Genomic DNA, 18,538 nt, shown 5'->3' with positions numbered 1-18,538 from the left:
GAAATTGCGTCACCTCAGCTTCCGGCCCGGGGTCCGGGGGGGCGTGCCAGTTGGGTACGCGGTCCAGTCAGAATGCAACACGAGGGGTTTCGGAGGCGCAGCCGCAGCTCCGCCCCTAGACCGGGAACTCCGCCCCACTGCCACGTTCGACGAAGGAACGCGCAGAGTGCGCGCATCCCTTGGCCAATCAGGAGGCGCAGAGCCCGGGCTACCGAAAGTGGCAGCCATTTCAGACCCGTGGAAGGTGTAGGAGAAAGCCACCAATTAGAAGCCAAGGCAGAAAAAGTTCTCGTCGGGAGCCAATGAGAGGCTAAGAAAGACAGCGAGCGCGAGGTCCTCGGCCAATCCCGGGCGAAGGCCAGGGAACCCTCAGAAGCGTTTCCGAATCCGGGGCCAGGCCTAGTGTGAGTGTCCAATCCGAGAGCGGCAAAGACGAGCCTCGAAGTCCGCCGGCCAATCGAAGGTAGGCCCCAGGGGCGCGTGCGCGCCGCGGCCAGCGCGCGCGGGCGGGGGGGCAGGCGCGCCCCGGACTCAGGATTTATAAAGGCGAGGCCGGGACCAGCGCGCGTTCTCGTTGCCCCCGCTGTCCCGGCGGCGCCAACCGAAGCGCCCCGCCTGCTCCGTGTCCGGCATGCTGCGCCGTGCTCTGCTGTGCCTGGCCGTGGCCGCCCTGGTGTGCGCCGACGCCCCCGAGGAGGAGGACCACGTCCTGGTGCTGCGGAAAAGCAACTTCGCGGAGGCGCTGGCGGCCCACAAGTACCTGCTGGTGGAGTTCTGTGAGCGCCGGGCCTGGCGGGCGGGCGGGCGGGGCTCGGGGCCGCTGGGCCAGGCTCTTGGGATGCAGGCACGGCCCGGCAGCCCCCGGAGCCGGGACCCCCGGCGCGCCCGGGACTGAAGGGCTCCCTTCCTGCCCGCCTTGGGGGCCATGTCCGGGGCTCCTTGGGGGTGAGAGTCGGGCTGGGAGCCGGGGGGCCGTCCCGGTGCCCGCCCTGCGCACGGCAGGATCTTCTTGTTAGTGCGAGAAGAACAGGATCGACCTGTGTGAGCAAACAGCAAGCCAGTGTCCAGCCTTGCCGAGTCCTCCCGGGGGCCGACCCGGAAGGCGCCCCGCTCCTGCCCATCCCACCTTCAGCTTGCCACAGCAGTCCTTCCGATGGTGTCTCAGACGAGAATCCCAAGCCTTCCTCATGTCCATAAGGATTTGAGTTCTGTCCCTGGGGTGGGAATCTTGTGCCCGACACAGTTGCTAACTCTGTTGACAGATCGTCTTATTCCCTCACCCTAAGCAACTCAGGGCCTGTGTGCACGGATGTGCATCTCGTACTTAACAGCTAGTGCTGGTACAGGCCGCCACGTTCACTTCTTCACTTTTGTCTGTAGTCTTAAAGGGAAATTCTAGGGAGACCCTTGCCTTAGTTGCCTGCAGGTAATAAGAAGTCAGCAGCCATTGAAAGGTTTGTCTTGCTGTGCTGATGGTGACCTAGCAGAGTGGGGGCTGGTGTTGGTTGGTGGTAGATTGTCGTTCACGGCCTCTGTCCTGATACTGCCCAAGAACACCAGGCTATCAGCTCAGCCTTGTGCTTTAGGAGGGGTTATCTTGGTGAGTAGATAAGGTTTTTATGAAGGGAAATGCTAGAGGAAAAAGGGAAGCACTGCCGAGGCATCAAGGCTGCTCTCTAGCATCTCATTTACGCTTCCAGATGCCCCTTGGTGTGGCCACTGCAAGGCCCTGGCCCCTGAGTATGCCAAAGCCGCTGGGAAGCTGAAGGCAGAAGGTTCCGAGATCAGGTTGGCCAAGGTGGACGCCACGGAGGAGTCTGACCTGGCCCAGCAGTACGGCGTGCGCGGCTATCCCACCATCAAGTTCTTCAAGAATGGAGATACGGCTTCCCCAAAGGAATATACAGGTGTGGCTGTGGCACTGCCCTTGAACTGTCTTTAGAGAGGGACTGGCCTGCCGACTTGGAAGGGCATGGGCAGCTGTCTGAGCGGTGGGGAGGCCGGGTTCCAGAGGCTTGGAGGGATCCCGTTCCTCAGGCCGGGTTCTCCGTCCACTTGTGCCCTGAGGGTCCTGTGAGGAAAGTTTTCATCCTGGAAGAACCTTCGAATGGAGAACCTGTCTTGTCTGGTGCCATCCTGGGGGTGGCTGGCTGAGGTCTGTTTGGAGACTGACCAGCGAGGAGAGGGAGACTGGTGCCTTTCTGGCCACATGGGCTGTTTGTGCTGCCCTGTTCCTAGGAGCAGCAGTATAGCTATAGCTCTCAGAGTGACACCTGCTAGCTATCGTTTGTAGCGTGCCAGCTGCCACGTCACGTGCGTGATTTCTCCTTGCATCCTCTCTGTGAGGCAGGCTTTTCCCAGACAAAGGGCTGAGGCTTGGAGCAGCTGAGTAACAGCATCGCGCCTGTCGGTAGCAGACCTCGAATCCAAGCCCACCCCACTCCGTCTGTAGCACAGGCCCTCAGCTGCTCGTCTGCCTCTGAAGCTGCCTTAGTGGAGGCCGAGCCCCTGTGTAGCCAAATCAGTGACTGTGGCAAAAGAAAACTCGTTTATAAAACCAATTCTGTGGCATGTCAGATGCACATGATGGGTAGCCCGAAAGCAGCTCATTCCAGTGTTAGCAGGGTTGTCCCCTTAAGCAGGTGTGCCCTGTCCTGTTCTAGTGGCAGCAACTCTGGTTGCCTCTCACTTGACTGTTTTGATGTTTCCTTTTTTTTTTTTTTTTTTTTTTTTTGAGACAGTCTCGCTCTGTCCCAGGCTGGAGTGCGGTGGTGCGATCTCTGCTCACTGCAAGCTCCGCCTCCCGGGTACAAGTGATTCTCTGCCTCAGCCTCCTGAGTAGCTGGGGCTACAGGTGTGCACCACCATGCCTGGCTAATTTTTGTATTTTTAGTAGAGACGTGGTTTCACCATGTTGGGCAGGATGGTCTCGATCTCTTGACCTCGTGTTCCACCCGCCTTGGCCTCCCAGAGTGCTAGGATTACAGATGTGATTGATGTTCTCATTTTTTACTCATGTTCACTTTTGGAACGGGAAGTGCTCTGTCAAAAGTCAACCGTGGTTCTGTCACTAACACTCAGGTTTGCAGATGAGATGAGCACTTCTAAATCCACTTGTCACTGGTGACCGTCTTGTTAGCATTGGCAGAATCCTTCTACATCTGAGTGGGGTTTTCCCCATTCAGACCAGGGAGTCAAGTTCTAGGAGGGAAAGGGTCATCATTCCTTAGCCTCAGTCTCCCAGGAGGAGTAGGTTTCTTCCCTGTCAGTTGACTGCCTTTGGTGGCATAAAAGTGTGTCATCTTCTTCCTGGTCTGGGAGGCATGTAGGGTGGGCCATTGGCGAGAACTCCTGAAATGCCTGGGATAAGTTAGGAGGCGGGAGTTAGGTGGGCTAGGTGTCAGCCTGTTCCCATAGGTAGAAAAACTGGCACTGAGTTTTGAGTTACTGTCCACCTCTCTAAGATGAGGCCTGCTGTCAGACTCCTGGGTGAGAACGTGTGTGTTTGATGGATGTACATGTCAAAGAAAATTTAGAAAACGCAGAGGACAGGCTGGGCGCGGTGGCTTATGCCTGTAATCCCAGCACTTTGGGAGGCTGAGACGGGTGGATCACCTGAGGTCAGGAGTTCGAGACCAGCCTGGCCAATATGGTGAAACCCCATCTCTACTAAAAATATAAAAATTAGCTGGGCGTGGTGGCGGGCACCTATAATCCCAGCTACTCGGGAGGGTAAGGCAGGAGAATTGCTTGAACCCGGGAGGTGGAGGTTGTAGTGAGCCGAGATCACACTATTGCACTCCAGCCTGAGCAACAAGAGCGAAATTCCGTCTCCAAAAAAAAAAAAAAAAAAAGTTGGGTGTAGTGGCACATGTCTGTGGTCCCAGCTACTTGGGAGCCTGAGGTAGGATTGCTTGAGCCCAGAAGTTCGAGGTTGCAGTGAGCCATGATCATGCCACTGCACTCTAACCTGGGTGACAGAGCAAGACCCTATCTTCCAAAAAAAAAAAGGCTGGGATTGGTGGCTCATGCCTGTAATCCCAGCACTTTGCGAAGTCGTGGTGGGCAAACTGCTTGAGCACAGGAGTTAAAGACCAGCCTGGGTGACATGGCAAAACCCCGTCTCTACAATAAATACAAAAATGAGCTGGGTGTGGTAGCATGCACCTGTACCCCAGATACTCGTGAGGCTGAGGTTGGGAAGATTGCTTGAGCCCAGTGGGTGGAGGGTGCAGTGAGCCAAGATCCTGCCACTACCCTCCAGCTGGGTAACAGAGTGAGCCCCTGTGTCAAAAGAAAATGCAGAGAGATCAGAGAAAAAAAATGGGTTTGTGATCTTGTTATTCAGAGACAGAATCACCCTCTTCCCTCTCCACTCCCCATAAACACAACCACAGTCTCATGTACACGGGGGTTTAGGAGGCGGGCAGACGGCACCAGACCTCTTCCATGGTGGGAGAGCATCTTGCTTAGGTTGATTCAGGTGTCCTGAGCCTGGCTGGCAGAGAGCAGAGACAGGAACAGGCCCGGCAGGGCAAGCGGCACTCCCTGTTTGAGAGTGGAACCTACATTTGTTTGGGGTTAGCTGGCAGAGAGGCCGATGACATCGTGAACTGGCTGAAGAAGCGCACGGGCCCGGCTGCCACCACCCTGCCTGACGGCGCAGCTGCAGAGTCCTTGGTGGAGTCCAGCGAGGTGGCTGTCATCGGCTTCTTCAAGGTAGAGACCAGAGCGTTATTCCAGTCTTCCTTCCTTCTGTCATCCATTGAGGAGGGGTCCACGGCCTGCGGCTGGCAGTTCTGCATGTGTCCCCCCTGGCCTGGGCACTACAGGGTCTGCCCTACTGCTTGGTGCTGCGGGATCGTGACTACCTCTGCTTCTCCCTCCTTATTCAGGACATGGAGTCGGACTCTGCCAAGCAGTTCTTGCAGGCAGCAGAGGCCATCGATGACATACCATTTGGGATCACTTCCAACAGTGACGTGTTCTCGAAATACCAGCTCGACAAAGATGGGGTTGTCCTCTTTAAGAAGGTGAGTGGCCCCAGGCAGCTCTGCCCAGGTTAGTTCCGGGGTTGGTCTGCAGAGGGTGGCGTTGCTCTCCTTATCGTTAAGGGAACCTTGCTCCTGGCACCTTTGGCCCAATAGGTATGTTCTGCAGCTTTGCCAAGTTGGGGTGTAGGAGGCACTGATGCCTGTGGCCTTCACATTCAGCTGTGGGCCCTCTGGCCACTCTCCTGCCACAGCCACCTCAGAAGAGCTGCTTTTGAGTGTTAACTTTTTTTTTTTCTTCAATTATGATAAAACATGTAACAACATTTGCCCCCCCCCCGCTTTTTTTTTTTTTGGAGACGGAGTCTTGCTCTGTCGCCAGGCTGAAGTGCAGTAGCACGATCTCGGCTCACTGCACCCTCTGCCTCCTGGGTTGAAGTGATTCTCCTGCCTCAGCCTCCCAAGTAGCTGGGACTACAGGCGTGCACCACCATGCCCAGCTAATTTTTGTTTTAGTAGAGATGGGGTTTCACCATGTTGGCCAGGATGGTCTCAATCTCTTGACCTTGTGATCCACCCACCTCAGCCTCCCAAAGTGCTGGGATTACAAATGTGAGCCACCACGCCTGGCCCCATTTTTTTTTTTTTTGAGATGGGGTTTCTCACTCTGCCTCCCAGGCTGGAGTGCAGTGGTGCATTCTCAGCTCACGGCAACTTCTGCTTCTCAGGCTCAAGTGATCCTCTAACCTCAGCCTCCCGAGTAGCTGGAACTACAGGCATGTGCCACCACGCCTGGCTAAGTTTTTGTATTTTTTGGTAGACATGGGATTTTGCTGTGTTGTCCAGGCTGGTCTTGAACTCCTGAGCTCCGAGTGGTCTGCCTGCCTGAGCCTCCCAAAATGATGGGATTACAGGCGTGAGCCACCCCGCCCAGCCGAGTCTTAACTATTTTAAAGCATTAATTACATTCAGAGCGTCATGCAGCATCCCTCCTATTTCCAGAACGTTTTCCTCACCCAGAGGTCTGGAGTATTGGCTCTCTGGGCATGTTCCCACCCAACTGGCACCCATACTTCGTGTGCCCCTCGGCCCCAAGGGCATTACGACTCCTAAAGATCCACTTTGAAAACTGCCGTCCTGATCCCACGGTCCTTCTCCTGGGGAAGGGCTCCTGGACAGTGTGGCCTCTTAGCCGCCTCTCCCCGTTACCAGGACACAGCAGGGTCCTTGTTTGCACAGCATCATGATGGGGCCTGTGGGTTTCTATTGTCTCTTTTCTCGGTCACCAGGCAGGTGGGGCTGGGGCCGCACACTTGTGCTCTAGGGACAGCTGAACCTGGATGTGGGTGATCGTGGGTTTGTGCCGCTTAGAGCCAGGGTAGTGTGGATAGGAGAGAAAGTCTCGGGAGAGGAGGGACCTGGGGAGTGAGGGGCAGGAGGGCGGCCGGGGGCAGTCGGACCTTCAGCTCCTGTCCTGTGTCATTTCCAGAGGGGAGAAGAAGAACCTTTTAGACAGCAGCATCATAAGGCAAACAGTCAGAGGGGCAGCCTCTAGGATTGGGGCTGAGTGGTTTTGGACATGAGGAACCCATTCACTTTCTTTTTTTTTTTCTTTTTCTTTTTTTGAAACAGAGTCTCTCTGTGTCGCCCAGGCTGGAGTGCAGTGGCGCGATCTCCGCTCACTGCAAGCTCAGTCTCCCGGGTTCATGCCATTCTCCTGCCTCAGCCTCCCAAGTAGCTGGGACTACAGGGCGCCCGCCACCACACCCAGCTAATTTTTTTGTATTTTTAGTAGAGACGGGGTTTCACCGTGTTAGCCAGGATGGTCTCGATCTCCTGACTTCGTGATCCGCCTGCCTTGGCCTCCCAAAGTGCTGGGATTACAGGTGTGAGCCACCGACCCATTCACTTTCTGTAGTAAGCACTGAGCATCCAGCACTCCCTGGGACCAGGTAGGAGGGAGGGTAGAGCCAGCTTCCTGGAGCGCGGTGGTGCGGGTGGGTCAGGATGGCATGCTTCCATGTTCTTGTTCTTGTCATTTAGCTGTTTTTGCAGCCACTTCCTCAAGATAATTCAAGACAGTAGATGCTCTTTACCAGGAGACATTCTCTTGATGTTCCCTGAAGGGAAGAGAGTTGCTAAATTAGTCAGTTGCCATTGCAAGGTGCCCAGAAAATTAAACATCTGACTAGAAAAAGCCAGTGAAGTGTTGGATAAAGTTGAGGGAACCAAAGGTCTTTTTAGAGCCTTTATTAAAGAGAAAGTTCCAAGTCTTGTCCTGAAACTTGGGTTCTGGGGGAGACTTTCTCCAGGGCCCACGAAACTTGCGAACCCTGTTTCGTCACACAGCCCACAGCTCCTTCAGTGCCCTGGATGTCTGCAGTGGCCGCTGTGACTCTGGACAGTTTGGTGATTGTGTGTCTGCGAAGGCTGGGAGGGTGGTTTCGTTGCTCTTGCCTGCCAAGGCTCACACGTGGCCATCCATGTGGGCTCCCCACAGGTTACTGCTCTGCCTCCGTTCTCTGGAGTCCACTAGAGCTGGGTACAGACAACCCCACTTGGGTTTGATGCCAGTTGATGGGTGGCGCTTTCTTGCCCACCGAAGGTGGCCTAGGTGTCTGTGATGGTGAACGTGGTCGTTGCAGGCAGCTCCAGGCAGAAGCCCGGCCCCCTGTCTGGTGCACGCGGTAGGGGCTGCCCTGGAAGTCAGAGCTCACCCCACAGCTGAGAGGATGAGTCCAACTTGTTCCTTTTCCGCCAGGCTGTTAACTCCCATCCCTCAAAGTGAGTGAGGCCTTCCCGTGTGTGCAGTGGCCACAGTGGGCAGCCTGGCTGAGTAGGGTGCTCCTGTGTGGCCTGCTCTTCCCTTCCTTCCCTAGCAGGCACTGCAACCCAGGAAAGCCTCTGCGGGGGCTGCTGGTCACTGGCACCGTGGGTGTGAGAGCTTCTGATATTTCATTTTTTCTTCACCAGCCGGCAGCACTGGGCCTGTTACTGTTGTTGTTTGAGAAAGGGTCTCGCTCTGTTACCAGGCTGGAGTGCGGTGGCACAATCACAGTTCACTGCAGCTTCGACCTCCTGGGCTCAAGTAGTCCTCCCACCTCAGCCTCCTGAGTAGCTGGGACCACAGGTGTGCGCCACCGCACCTGGCTATTTTTTTTTTTTTTTTTTTTTTTGGAGACAGAGTCTCGCTCTGTCACCCAGGCTGGAGTGCAGTGGCGCGATCTCGGCTCACTGCAAGCTCCGCCTCCCGGGTTCACGCCATTCTCCTGCCTCAGCCTCTCCGAGTAGCTGGGACTACAGGCGCCCGCCACCACGCCCGGCTAATTTTTTTTATATTTTTAGTAGAGACGAGGTTTCACCATGGTCTCGATCTCCTAACCTCGTGATCCGCCCGCCTCAGCCTCCCAAAGTGCTGGGATTACAAGCGTGAGCCACCACGCCCGGCGAACTTGGCTATTTTTTAATACTTTTGTAGAAATGGGGTTTCACCGTGTTGCCCAGGCTGGTCTCGAACTTCTGAGCGCAAGCAATCCTCCTGCCTCGGCCTGCCAAAACATTGGGGTTACAGGCGTGAGCCATATCACCCGGCCTGCATTGGGCCTTTCTATGCTGTGGGTCACTGTGGCCTGGCAGGGCTGGCCTCCTGCCGCTGTGCCCTGCTAAGTGGACCAGTTTCCCTTCCCACAGTAGACCGTGATTGAGTGTGGTGTGGCATCTCTGCTGAAACGATGGCAGCCCTGGGACAGCTGCGGCAGCGTCTCCTCCTGGCGTCTTGGCATGAGATGGTGTAGGCAGCGTCTGACACTCTGGAGGGAGCTGAGGACATTGTTTCGCAGGGGTGGGGGGATTTTCTGTTTGCCTGCAGTTGCGGCCCAGCGTTACTCCTGGGCACAGTGCGAGCCCACCAGTGCCATTGGGAGCCCGGCTGTGATCAGCAGCTCATGTTCCAAAGGATTGCCTCCAAGGGCCTCCTGACCTTGGCTTTTCTGCCTCTTCTTATCCACCTTTGCCCCTCTGGGAAAGAGGTAGCAGGCTTAGAAGCCTCTGCCCCTCGGGCTCGGGAAGGGTGGTTGGTGCTTGTGTCCTGATTTAGCATCAGCTCTTTGCCAGTGAGGCCAGGTCAGGGTGGCCCAGGCACAGCATGCACAAGAGCAGGAAGTGGCACCTGGTCTCCAAGTTACTCTGAGGACGCATACATGGAAATGGCCAGAGAGAAAGGATGCGTGATTTATTTCCCCAAGTCTCATTTAAGAAGTTTGAGGGGGCCGGGCGCGGTGGCTCACGCCTGTAATCCCAGCACTTTGGGAGGCTGAGGTTGGTGGGTCACGAGGTTAGGAGATTGAGACCATCCTGGCTAACACGGTGAAACCCCGTCTCTACTAAAAATACAAAAAATTAGCTGGGTGTGGTGGCGGGCACCTGTAGTCCCAGCTACTCAGGTTGAAACCCCGTCTCTACTAAAAATACAAAAAATTAGCTGGGTGTGGTGGCGGGCACCTGTAGTCCCAGCTACTCAGGAGGCTGAGGCAGGAGAATGGCGTGAACTCAGGAGGCGGAGGTTGCAGTGAGCTGAGATTGCGCCACTGCACTCCAGCGTAGGCAACAGAGCAAGACTCTGTCACAAAAAAAAAAAAAAAAAAAAAAAAAGGGGCCGGGCGCGGTGGCTCAAGCCTGTAATCCTAGCACTTTGGGAGGCTGAGGTGGGCGGATCACGAGGTCAGGAGTTCGAGACCATCCTGGCCAACATCGTGAAACCCTGTCTCTACTAAAAATACAAAAAAATTAGCAGGGCATGGTGGCAGGCGCCTGTAGTCCCAGCTACTCGGGAGGCTGAGGCAGGAGAATGGCGTAACCCGGGAGGCAGAACTTGCAGTGAGCCGAGATGGTGCCACTGCACTCCAGCCTGGGGGACAGAGCCAGACTCTTGTCTCAAAAAAAAAAAAAAAAAAAGAAGGTTTGAGGGGACCAGGCTTGGTGGCTCACACCTGTGATCCCAGCACTCGGGGAGGCTGAGGCAAGAGGATTGCTTGAGGCCAGGAGTCTGAGACCAGCCTGGGCAACATAGTAAGACCGTCTCTACAAAAAATAAAAATAAAATAAATTTTTTTTGGCTGGATGCGGATTGCTCACGCCTGTAATCTCAGCACTTTGGGAGGCCAAGGCGGGCAGATCACCTGAGGTCAGGAGCTTGAGAACAGCCTGACCAACATGGAGAAACCCCATCTCTAATAAAAACACAAAATTTGCCAGGCGTGTTGATTCATGCCTGTAATCCCAGCTACCTGCGAGGCTGAGGCAGGAGAATTACTTGAACCCGGGAGGCGGAGGTTGCAATGAGGCAAGATCGAGATTGTGCCATTGCACTCTAGCCAGGGAAACAAGAGCAAAACTCAGTCTCAAAATAAATAAAATAAAATAAATAAATAAATTTTTAAAAAAAGTAGTTCGGGCCAGGTGCAGTGGCTCACGCCTGTAATTCCAGCACTTTGGGAGGCCGAGGCAGGCCGATCACCTGAGGTCGGGAGTTCAAGACCAGCCTGACCAACATGGAGAAACCCCATCTCTACTAAAAATACAAAATTAGCCAAGCGTGGTGGCGCATCCCTGTAATCCCAGCTACTTGGGAGGCAGAGGCAGGAGAATCACTTGAACCCGGGAGGCAGAGGTTGCAGTGAGCCGAGATCGTGCCACTGCACTCCCGCCTGGGCAACTAGAGTGAAACTCAAAAAAAATAAAATAAAATGGTTCGGGCCGGGCTCAGTGGCTCACATCTATAATCCCAGCACTTTAGGAGGCCGAGGCAAGTGGATCACCTGGGGTCAGGAGTTCAAGACCAGCCTGGCCAACATGGTAAAACCCTGTCTCTACTAAAAATACAAAAATTAGCCAGGCGTGCTGGCGCATGCCTGTAATTCCAGCTACTCAGGAGGCTGAGGCAGGAGAATCGCTGGAACTCGGGAGGTGGAAGTTGCAGTGAGCCGAGATCACGCCATTGCACTCCAGCCTGGGTGACAATAGCAAAAGTCCCATCTCAAAAAATAATAAAATAAATTTTAAAAATAGAAAGTAGTTCAGGGGGAATGATGGAAGGCTCACCCGAAATTCTCACTTGAAGAGCCTCAGCATAGGGGCGCCTCTCTGAGCCTGAGCCGAGGCCGCATCCTCAGCTGCAGGCTGACCCCTCGTGGTTGGGCCGCCACATCCTCTCCATCTTGTGGCCTTAGGACTCCCTGAAGCTGCCGTGCATTATTAGGGGTCCCAGAGCCTTACGGGCACGTGGATTGCACCTTTCAGGATCTGTTGTATTAGAAATTAGAACTAAGGATGTAAAAAATGGGTTTTTTTCTCTTTATTTTTATTGTTTATTCTTTGAGATGGAGTCTCGCTCTGTCGCCAGGCTTGAATGCAGTGGCACGATCTTGGCTCACTGCAACCTCCGCCTCCTGGGTTCAAGCGATTCTCCTGCCTCAGCCTCCCAAGTAGCTGGGATTACAGGCACCCGCCACCACGCCCAGCTAATTTTTGTATTTCTAGTAAAGATGAAGTTTTACCATGTTGGACTAGGCTGCTCTGAAACTCCTGGCTTCAGGTGATCCGCCCGCCTCAGCCTCCCAAAGTACTAGGATTACAGGCGTGAGCCACCATGCCTGGCCTGTTTCACTCTTATCACCCAGGCTGGAGTGCAGTGGTGCGATCTCACTGCAATGTCTACCTCCCAGACTCAAGCAATCCTCCTGCCTCAGCCTCCTGAGTAGCTGGGATTACAGGCAGGTGCCACAACACCCAACTGATTTTTATATATATATTTTTTTAAGACAGTCTGCCTCTGTTGCCCAGGCTGGAGTGCAGTGGCACGATCTTGGCTCACTGCAACCTCCACCTCCGGGGTTCAAGTGATTCTCCTGCCTCAGTCTCCCGAGCAGCTGGGATTACAGGTGCGCACCACCACACCCAGCTAATTTTTTGTATTTTTGGTAGAGTCGAGGTTTCACCATGTTGGCCAGGCTGGTCTCTAACTCGTGAGCTCAAGTGATCCACCTGCCTCAGCCTCCCAAACTGCTAGGATTACAGGTGTGAGCCACTGCACCTGGCCTCTTTTTGAGACAGAGTTTCGCTCTTGTTGCCCAGACTGGAGTGCAGTGGTGCAATCTTGGCTCACTGCAACCTCCGCCTCCTGGGTTCAAGCGATTCTCCTGCCTCAGCCTCCCAAGTACATGGGATTACAGGTGCCCGCCACCACGCCCAGCTTATTTTTGTATTTTTAGTAGAGATGGGGTTTTACCATGTTGGCCAGGCTGGTCTTGAACTCCTGGCCTCAAGCCATCCACCCATCTTGGCCTCCCAAAATGCTGGGCTTACAGGCCTGAGCCACTGTGGCCAAATTTACTTTAAAAGAATAATAATCCCATTAGATGTTATCATAAATCACATCTTTATGGAAACTAGTTTTTCCCAGACAAAAACAATTTAGTGCTGAGTGGTGTTTTAGATTCCTCCAGCAGGATTCTCCTCTCCTGCCCTCCTGCTCTTGCGACACCATGCACCCAGCAGCCTCTGTGGCTCTGTGCCGCAGCACGTGAGAGGGAGAGTGAAAAGGCAGAGGCCAGAGAAGTGTGAGTGTGAAAATAGCTTTGACCAGCCGGGCGCGGTGGCTCACGCCTGTAATCCCAGCACTTTCGGAGGCCGAGGCGGGCGGATCACAAGGTCAGGAAATCGAGACCATCCTGGCTAACATGGTGAAACCCCGTCTCTACTAAAAATACCAAAAATTAGCCAGTAGTGGCGGGCACCTATAGTCCCAGCTACTTGGGAAGCTGAGGCAGGAGAATGGCTTGAATCCGGGAGGCGGAGCTTGCAGTGAGTGGAGATCACGCCACTGCACTCCAGCCTGGGCGACAGAGCAAGACTCCGTCACCAAAAGAAAGAAAAAAAAAAAAGAGATTGAGACCTTCGTGGCCAACATGGTAAAAAAAAAAAACCCATCTCGACTAAAAATACAAAAAAAAAAAAATTAGCCAGGTGTGCTGGCGGGCGCCTGTAGTCCTAGCTACTCGGGAGGCTATGGCAGGAGAATCACTTGAACCCGGGAGGCGGAAGTTGCAGTGAGCCGAGATCGTGCCACTGCACTCCAGTCTGGGCAACAGAGCAATACTGTCTCAAAAATAAATTAAGAAAATAGCTTTGACCACATGGGTGCCCTGAAAAGGTTGGGGGCCCTGGGGATGGGCCACACTTCAAGGGTTGCTGGAAGACCACATGTTCCAGGCTTGAGTTGTGGATGTGAAACCAGCCGTTGAATTCACTGGCAGCCATAAGGCCGTGGCCGGAGCAGTCTGGCTGTCAAGGAACAGTCATGTCCTGTACCCATTGCTGGACCTGGGGCTCGAAACCCCACGGGAGGGCAGGGCTGCTGGCTGCTGTGACTTCCCATGTCCAGGGAGACATGGGCCTAGGGGCTGTGCTCCCAGCAGCAACGCTCAGTCAGGGCCCCCTTTCTGTCCACAGTTTGATGAAGGCCGGAACAACTTTGAAGGGGAGGTCACCAAGGAGAACCTGCTGGACTTTATCAAACACAACCAGCTGCCCCTTGTCATCGAGTTCACCGAGCAGGTGCGGCTCCCCTGCTGCCCTGTAGCCCCCAGGCTGGGGATGGGGAGGAGTGGGTTGGGGGTGGCATGAGGCTCCCGGTCACCACTGCTGTCCAGCGTCTGACATTGGAGGCTGTTGGGAGAACATTCTGTATTAATAGCGTGTGACTCAGACCCAGTAACTTAAGTTTATAACACAGACAGCCCCGAAGATTTTTGGAGGTGAAATCAAGACTCACATCCTGCTGTTCTTGCCCAAGAGTGTGTCTGACTATGACGGCAAACTGAGCAACTTCAAAACAGCAGCCGAGAGCTTCAAGGGCAAGGTGAGCTGCTCCTCTGGGTGGCTCGTGGGGTGGTGCCAGGGAACAGTACAACTCTTCCCGAGGTGACAGAAGTGCGGGTCCTTCTTGAGGCTGCCTCTTGGACCGGACCGGGCATCTGATTCAGGACAGCCTGGATGTAGGCGAGGGGCCAGCCAGGCCAGACCTCTGCTCCCAGTCACCTGCTGGTCTGGTTGGGCAACCCCAGAGTCCAGGTTGGAGGAAAAAGGCACCAGGAGCATGGTCTACTTCCAATCGAAGTCAGGGCTGGAGGCAGAGGCCAGCCGTCTCCTGCACCTTCCGAAGGAAGTCAGGGCTGGAGGCAGAGGCCAGCCGTCTCCCGCACCTTCTGATTGAAGTCAGGGCTGGAGGCAGAGGCCAGCCGTCTCCCGCACCTTCCGAAGGAAGTCAGGGCTGGAGGTAGAGGCCAGCCATCTCCCGCACATTCCGAAGGAAGTCAGGGCTGGAGGCACCCTCTGAGGGAATCAGGCTGAGGCAGAGGCCAGCTCCCACCTTCTGAGGGGGGACAGGCTGAGGCAGCGGCTCCCCACCTTCCGAAGGAAGTCAGGGCTGGAGGCAGAGGCCAGCCGTCTCCCGCACCTTCCGAAGGAAGTCAGGGCTGGAGGCAGAGGCCAGCCGTCTCCCGCACCTGTGCAACCTCCTTTTCTCCCCCAGATCCTGTTCATCTTCATCGACAGCGACCACACCGACAACCAGCGCATTCTCGAGTTCTTTGGCCTGAAGAAGGAAGAGTGCCCGGCCGTGCGCCTCATCACCCTGGAGGAGGAGATGACCAAGTACAAGCCTGAATCGGATGAGCTGACAGCAGAGAGGATCACAGAGTTCTGTCACCGCTTCCTGGAGGGCAAAATCAAGGTGTGGGCGCATCCCGGGCCAGGGCTGCCTCCTAGGTAGAGCCGCCACCTTGGGGTCTCTGGGCTCTCAGTGTCCTGGGCTTTGTCCTCAAAGTAAGATCTTCAGAGTAAGAGGACAGAGCCCAAGATGGTGTGAAGACCACCATTCTTGTCATACCCTTGGGGACCTGTAGGAGCCCTCTTGTTGACATGGCTGGCCCAGATGCTCCTCAGGGAAACCTCCTGGCCGGCGAGGGTGCGGCCTGTGTGGGCTCATTGGGCCCAGCCCACTGGCCCAGCCTTCTCTTTCTGGATTCTTGGCACTGTCAGCGTCTGCGGCTGCCATCCTGGTGTGCCCAGGGCAGCCGCGCACCTCAGCCCCAGGCAAGGTGAGGGTTGGGGAGCTCTGTGGTCCCCCCAGGCGTCGCCGCCCCTCACCGTGCCCTGCCTGCCCTCCAGCCCCACCTGATGAGCCAGGAGCTGCCGGAGGACTGGGACAAGCAGCCTGTCAAGGTGCTTGTTGGGAAGAACTTTGAAGACGTGGCTTTTGATGAGAAAAAGAACGTCTTCGTGGAGTTCTGTAAGTGTTGCCCTTTCAGCTCCCCAGGTCCGTGCCACTAGGGCATGCGCGAGGTGGGCAGACTCCCGGGGAAGCGTCTGCCAGTGGCTTTGTGTCCAGGACACACCCTAGAACTGCTTTCTTTTCAGATGCCCCGTGGTGTGGTCACTGCAAACAGTTGGCTCCCATTTGGGATAAACTGGGAGAGACGTACAAGGACCATGAGAACATCATCATCGCCAAGATGGACTCGACTGCCAACGAGGTGGAGGCCGTCAAAGTGCACAGCTTCCCCACACTCAAGTTCTTTCCTGCCAGTGCCGACAGGACGGTGCGCCTTCCCTCCAGACGGGGCTGGGGCGGGCTCTGGGAAGAGCAGTGGTCCCCACGCCAGCCTGGGTGCCTGTCTGGAAGGAGCCTGGGGCTAGTTGGGTGGAAGAAGAGCTGTGGGAGCTCCTTCAGAAGCACCCACCTTTTTATGTTTTTCGAGAGAGATGGGATCTCACTATATTGCCTAGGCTGTTTTTGAACTCCCAAAGTGCTGGATTTCAGGTGTGAGCCACCGGACCGGGCCTGCTCTGCCTTTCTCTAGAGAGGAGGAGCCAATGCCGGGAGATTGGCTGTGGGCCGAGACCAGCCCCTGCACTCATCCCTGTCTTCCACAGGTCATCGATTACAACGGGGAACGCACGCTGGATGGTTTTAAGAAGTTCCTGGAGAGCGGTGGCCAGGATGGGGCAGGGGATGATGACGTGAGTGGGGTTGCAGCCCTGGGCTGGTCTCTGGGATTCAGCCCCTTGACCCCATTGGACATGCCCACTTGGGCTTGGCTTGTGATGGGAATGGTGCTGTTGGAGGCACGTCTGCGTCCAGGGCTCTGGGGCCCCACATCTTTGCCCAGTAGGGCAAGGGATGTGCTCCCAGTGCTCTGCTGAAACAGCTCTCCCTGGCCAGCACTTCTTTAGGGGGCGAGGTTGAAGGCATCTTTAAAAACCAGATTTTGCTTAGAAAATCTTTTCAGACACATGGCACTGGTTCCTCACATGCCGCTAACTTGGACTCAAATCTCCATCCCCAGCCCACTGGCGGGGCCCGGGCACAAGGGAGCAGACATGGGTCTGCCCTTGGGAGCTTAGTCCTGCCCATCAATGCGTGGCCAGCAGCAGTGGTGACTGCCAGGGAAGCAGGAAGGCTGGTGTTGGGAGGATGCGGCAGGGGCGGGGTGCTTGACCATGGTGAGGGAGATGAGGGCAGGGTCAGCCCAGGCTGGCAGGGCCTGCTGGGAATGCTGGTGCACAGTGGGAGGTGGAAACACTCTGCCCAGGCTGGGGATGGAGGGCCAGCCCCTGGTGCTGCCTGTGGCCTGTCACTGGGCTGTTGTCCCTGCTGAGATGTGGACCCTTTGTAGACTCCATGGTGCCAAGCTGGGAGGCACACATACGCCTGCCATGCCCAGTGGAAGGGTCCAAGGCTGAGCTGGGGTTCCCAGGGTTCCTGACACAGTGGGGGCTCTGATTCATCCTGCTATAGGCAGAAATCCCCCCGGCGTCACTCTTCCTGGGAAGACCCCTGTGTATCTCGTAAAGATCAGGGTTGGCTGCTCCAGTGGCCGGTGGCCATGTCCACCGTGGCCAGCTAGTTCCTGGTGTGAGCAGCGTGGGGTGCTGGGGGCCGGCAGCCTCAGCTGTTGCAGCTAAACTGCCCCCCCCCCCACCCCTGCCCCTTTTCCTGTATCCCAGGATCTCGAGGACCTGGAAGAAGCAGAGGAGCCAGACATGGAGGAAGATGATGATCAGAAAGCTGTGAAAGATGAACTGTAATACGGAAAGCCAGACCCGGGCGCTGCCGAGACCCCTCGGGGGCTGCACACCCAGCAGCAGCGCACGCTCCCGAAGCCTGTGGCCCTCGCTTGAAGGAGGGCGTCGCCGGAAACCCAGGGAACCTTTCTGAAGTGACACCTCACCCCCACACACCGTCCATTCACCCCCGTCTCTTCCTTCTGCTTTTCGGTTTTTGGAAAGGGATCCATCTCCAGGCAGCCCACCCTGGTGGGGCTTGTTTCTTGAAACCATGATGTACTTTTTCATACATGGGTCTGTCCAGAGTGCTTGCTAGAGTGTTCGGAGTCTCGCTGCCTCCCTCCTGCGGGAGGTTTCTGCTCTTTTTGAAAATTCCATTTGTGGGATTTTTAGACATTTTTCGACATCAGGGTATTTGTTCCACCTTGGCCAGGCCTCCTCGGAGAAGCTTGTCCCCCGTGTGGGAGGGACGGAGCCAGACTGGACACGGTCACTCAGCACCATGTGCAGTGTTGCCATGACTGATCATGGCTCTTGCATTTTTTGGGTAAATGGAGACTTCCAGATCCTGTCAGGGTGTCCCCCATGCCTGGAAGAGGGGCTGGTGGCTGCCAGCCCTGGGGCCCAGCACAGGCCTGGGCCTTCCCCTTCCCTCAAGCCAGGGCTCCTCATCCTGTCGTGGGCTCATTGTTTGTGACCACTGGCCTCTACAGCGTGGCCCGTGGCCCGTGGCCTGTTCGAGGCGGAACCAGGACCCTTGACTCCCGTGTGGGGAGGTGGCCAAGGATGCTGGAGCTGATTAAGACGTTGACAGTTCTTCAGGCATTTCTATTTCACAATCGAATTGAACACATTGGCCAAATAAAGTTGAAATTTTACCACCTGTCCTTGCCTCAGGTTTATGATCTCACCAAGCCCGGAGACCTGGGCTGGAATGCTGACGCCAAGGCCATCTGCCAGACCTTCGTGGGGTCACTGGTGCTGAGAGGCCTCGCCCCTGGGGCGAGGTGCAGATGGGGAAACAGGCCCCAGTCTCCCCAGCAGAGCTGTGCAGGCTTGCAGTTCATGGGGAGGATGCCTTCCCTGCTTGCAGGCTGCTTCACCTGGACTCTGATGGGGCTTCTGTGATTCTGGACCCTGGATGTGGACATGGGTGGAGCCACTCAGCCCCATGTGATGCTCAGACTCCGGGTCATTCCCTCCCATCCCCGCCATGGAGTGACGAGAAATCAGGTGGACTCAGACTTCAAGGATGGGTGAGAGGAACAGGGGGCCCTGTCTATCACTAACCCTTCACACGATAAAGGGCCGGGCTGGGCGCAGGGACGCGCACCTGGAATCCCAGTGCTGGGGCAACACGGGGAGACCCCATCTCTACGAAAAATTAGAAATTAGCTGGGCATGGTTTGCATCTACAGTCC

At 55.7% G+C, this 18,538-nt stretch overlaps 1 protein-coding gene across 1 annotated transcript; it reads left to right on the top strand.

Moving 5' to 3' along the window:
* Positions 1-521: 521 nt before the first annotated feature.
* On the top strand, positions 522-17,995 carry P4HB (prolyl 4-hydroxylase subunit beta). The gene is made up of 11 exons (XM_032177886.2): positions 522-776; positions 1,701-1,907; positions 4,586-4,719; positions 4,896-5,033; positions 13,500-13,604; positions 13,783-13,908; positions 14,581-14,781; positions 15,219-15,339; positions 15,468-15,649; positions 15,984-16,070; positions 17,058-17,995. Exons 1-11 carry the CDS (start codon positions 632-634, stop codon positions 17,136-17,138), a joined length of 1,527 nt encoding a protein of 508 aa, XP_032033777.1. The 5' UTR covers positions 522-631; the 3' UTR covers positions 17,139-17,995.
* The last annotated feature ends 543 nt before the right edge of the window (positions 17,996-18,538 follow it).

This window comes from Hylobates moloch, unplaced genomic scaffold (genome assembly GCF_009828535.3).
Source record: "Hylobates moloch isolate HMO894 unplaced genomic scaffold, HMol_V3 SCAFFOLD_15, whole genome shotgun sequence".
In the NCBI taxonomy this organism is placed as follows: Eukaryota; Metazoa; Chordata; class Mammalia; order Primates; family Hylobatidae; genus Hylobates; species Hylobates moloch.
Note: the sequence above shows the minus strand (reverse complement) of the source record. Positions and strands in the feature narration are given on the sequence as shown.

Coding starts and splice junctions, on each gene's coding strand:
- P4HB (XM_032177886.2), top strand. CDS start 632: ATGCTGCGCCGTGCTCTGCTGTGCCTGGCCGTGGCCGCCCTGGTGTGC. Junction 4,720..4,895: donor CTGTCATCGGCTTCTTCAAG/GTAGAGACCAGA, acceptor CTCCTTATTCAG/GACATGGAGTCGGACTCTGC. Junction 5,034..13,499: donor GGGTTGTCCTCTTTAAGAAG/GTGAGTGGCCCC, acceptor TTCTGTCCACAG/TTTGATGAAGGCCGGAACAA.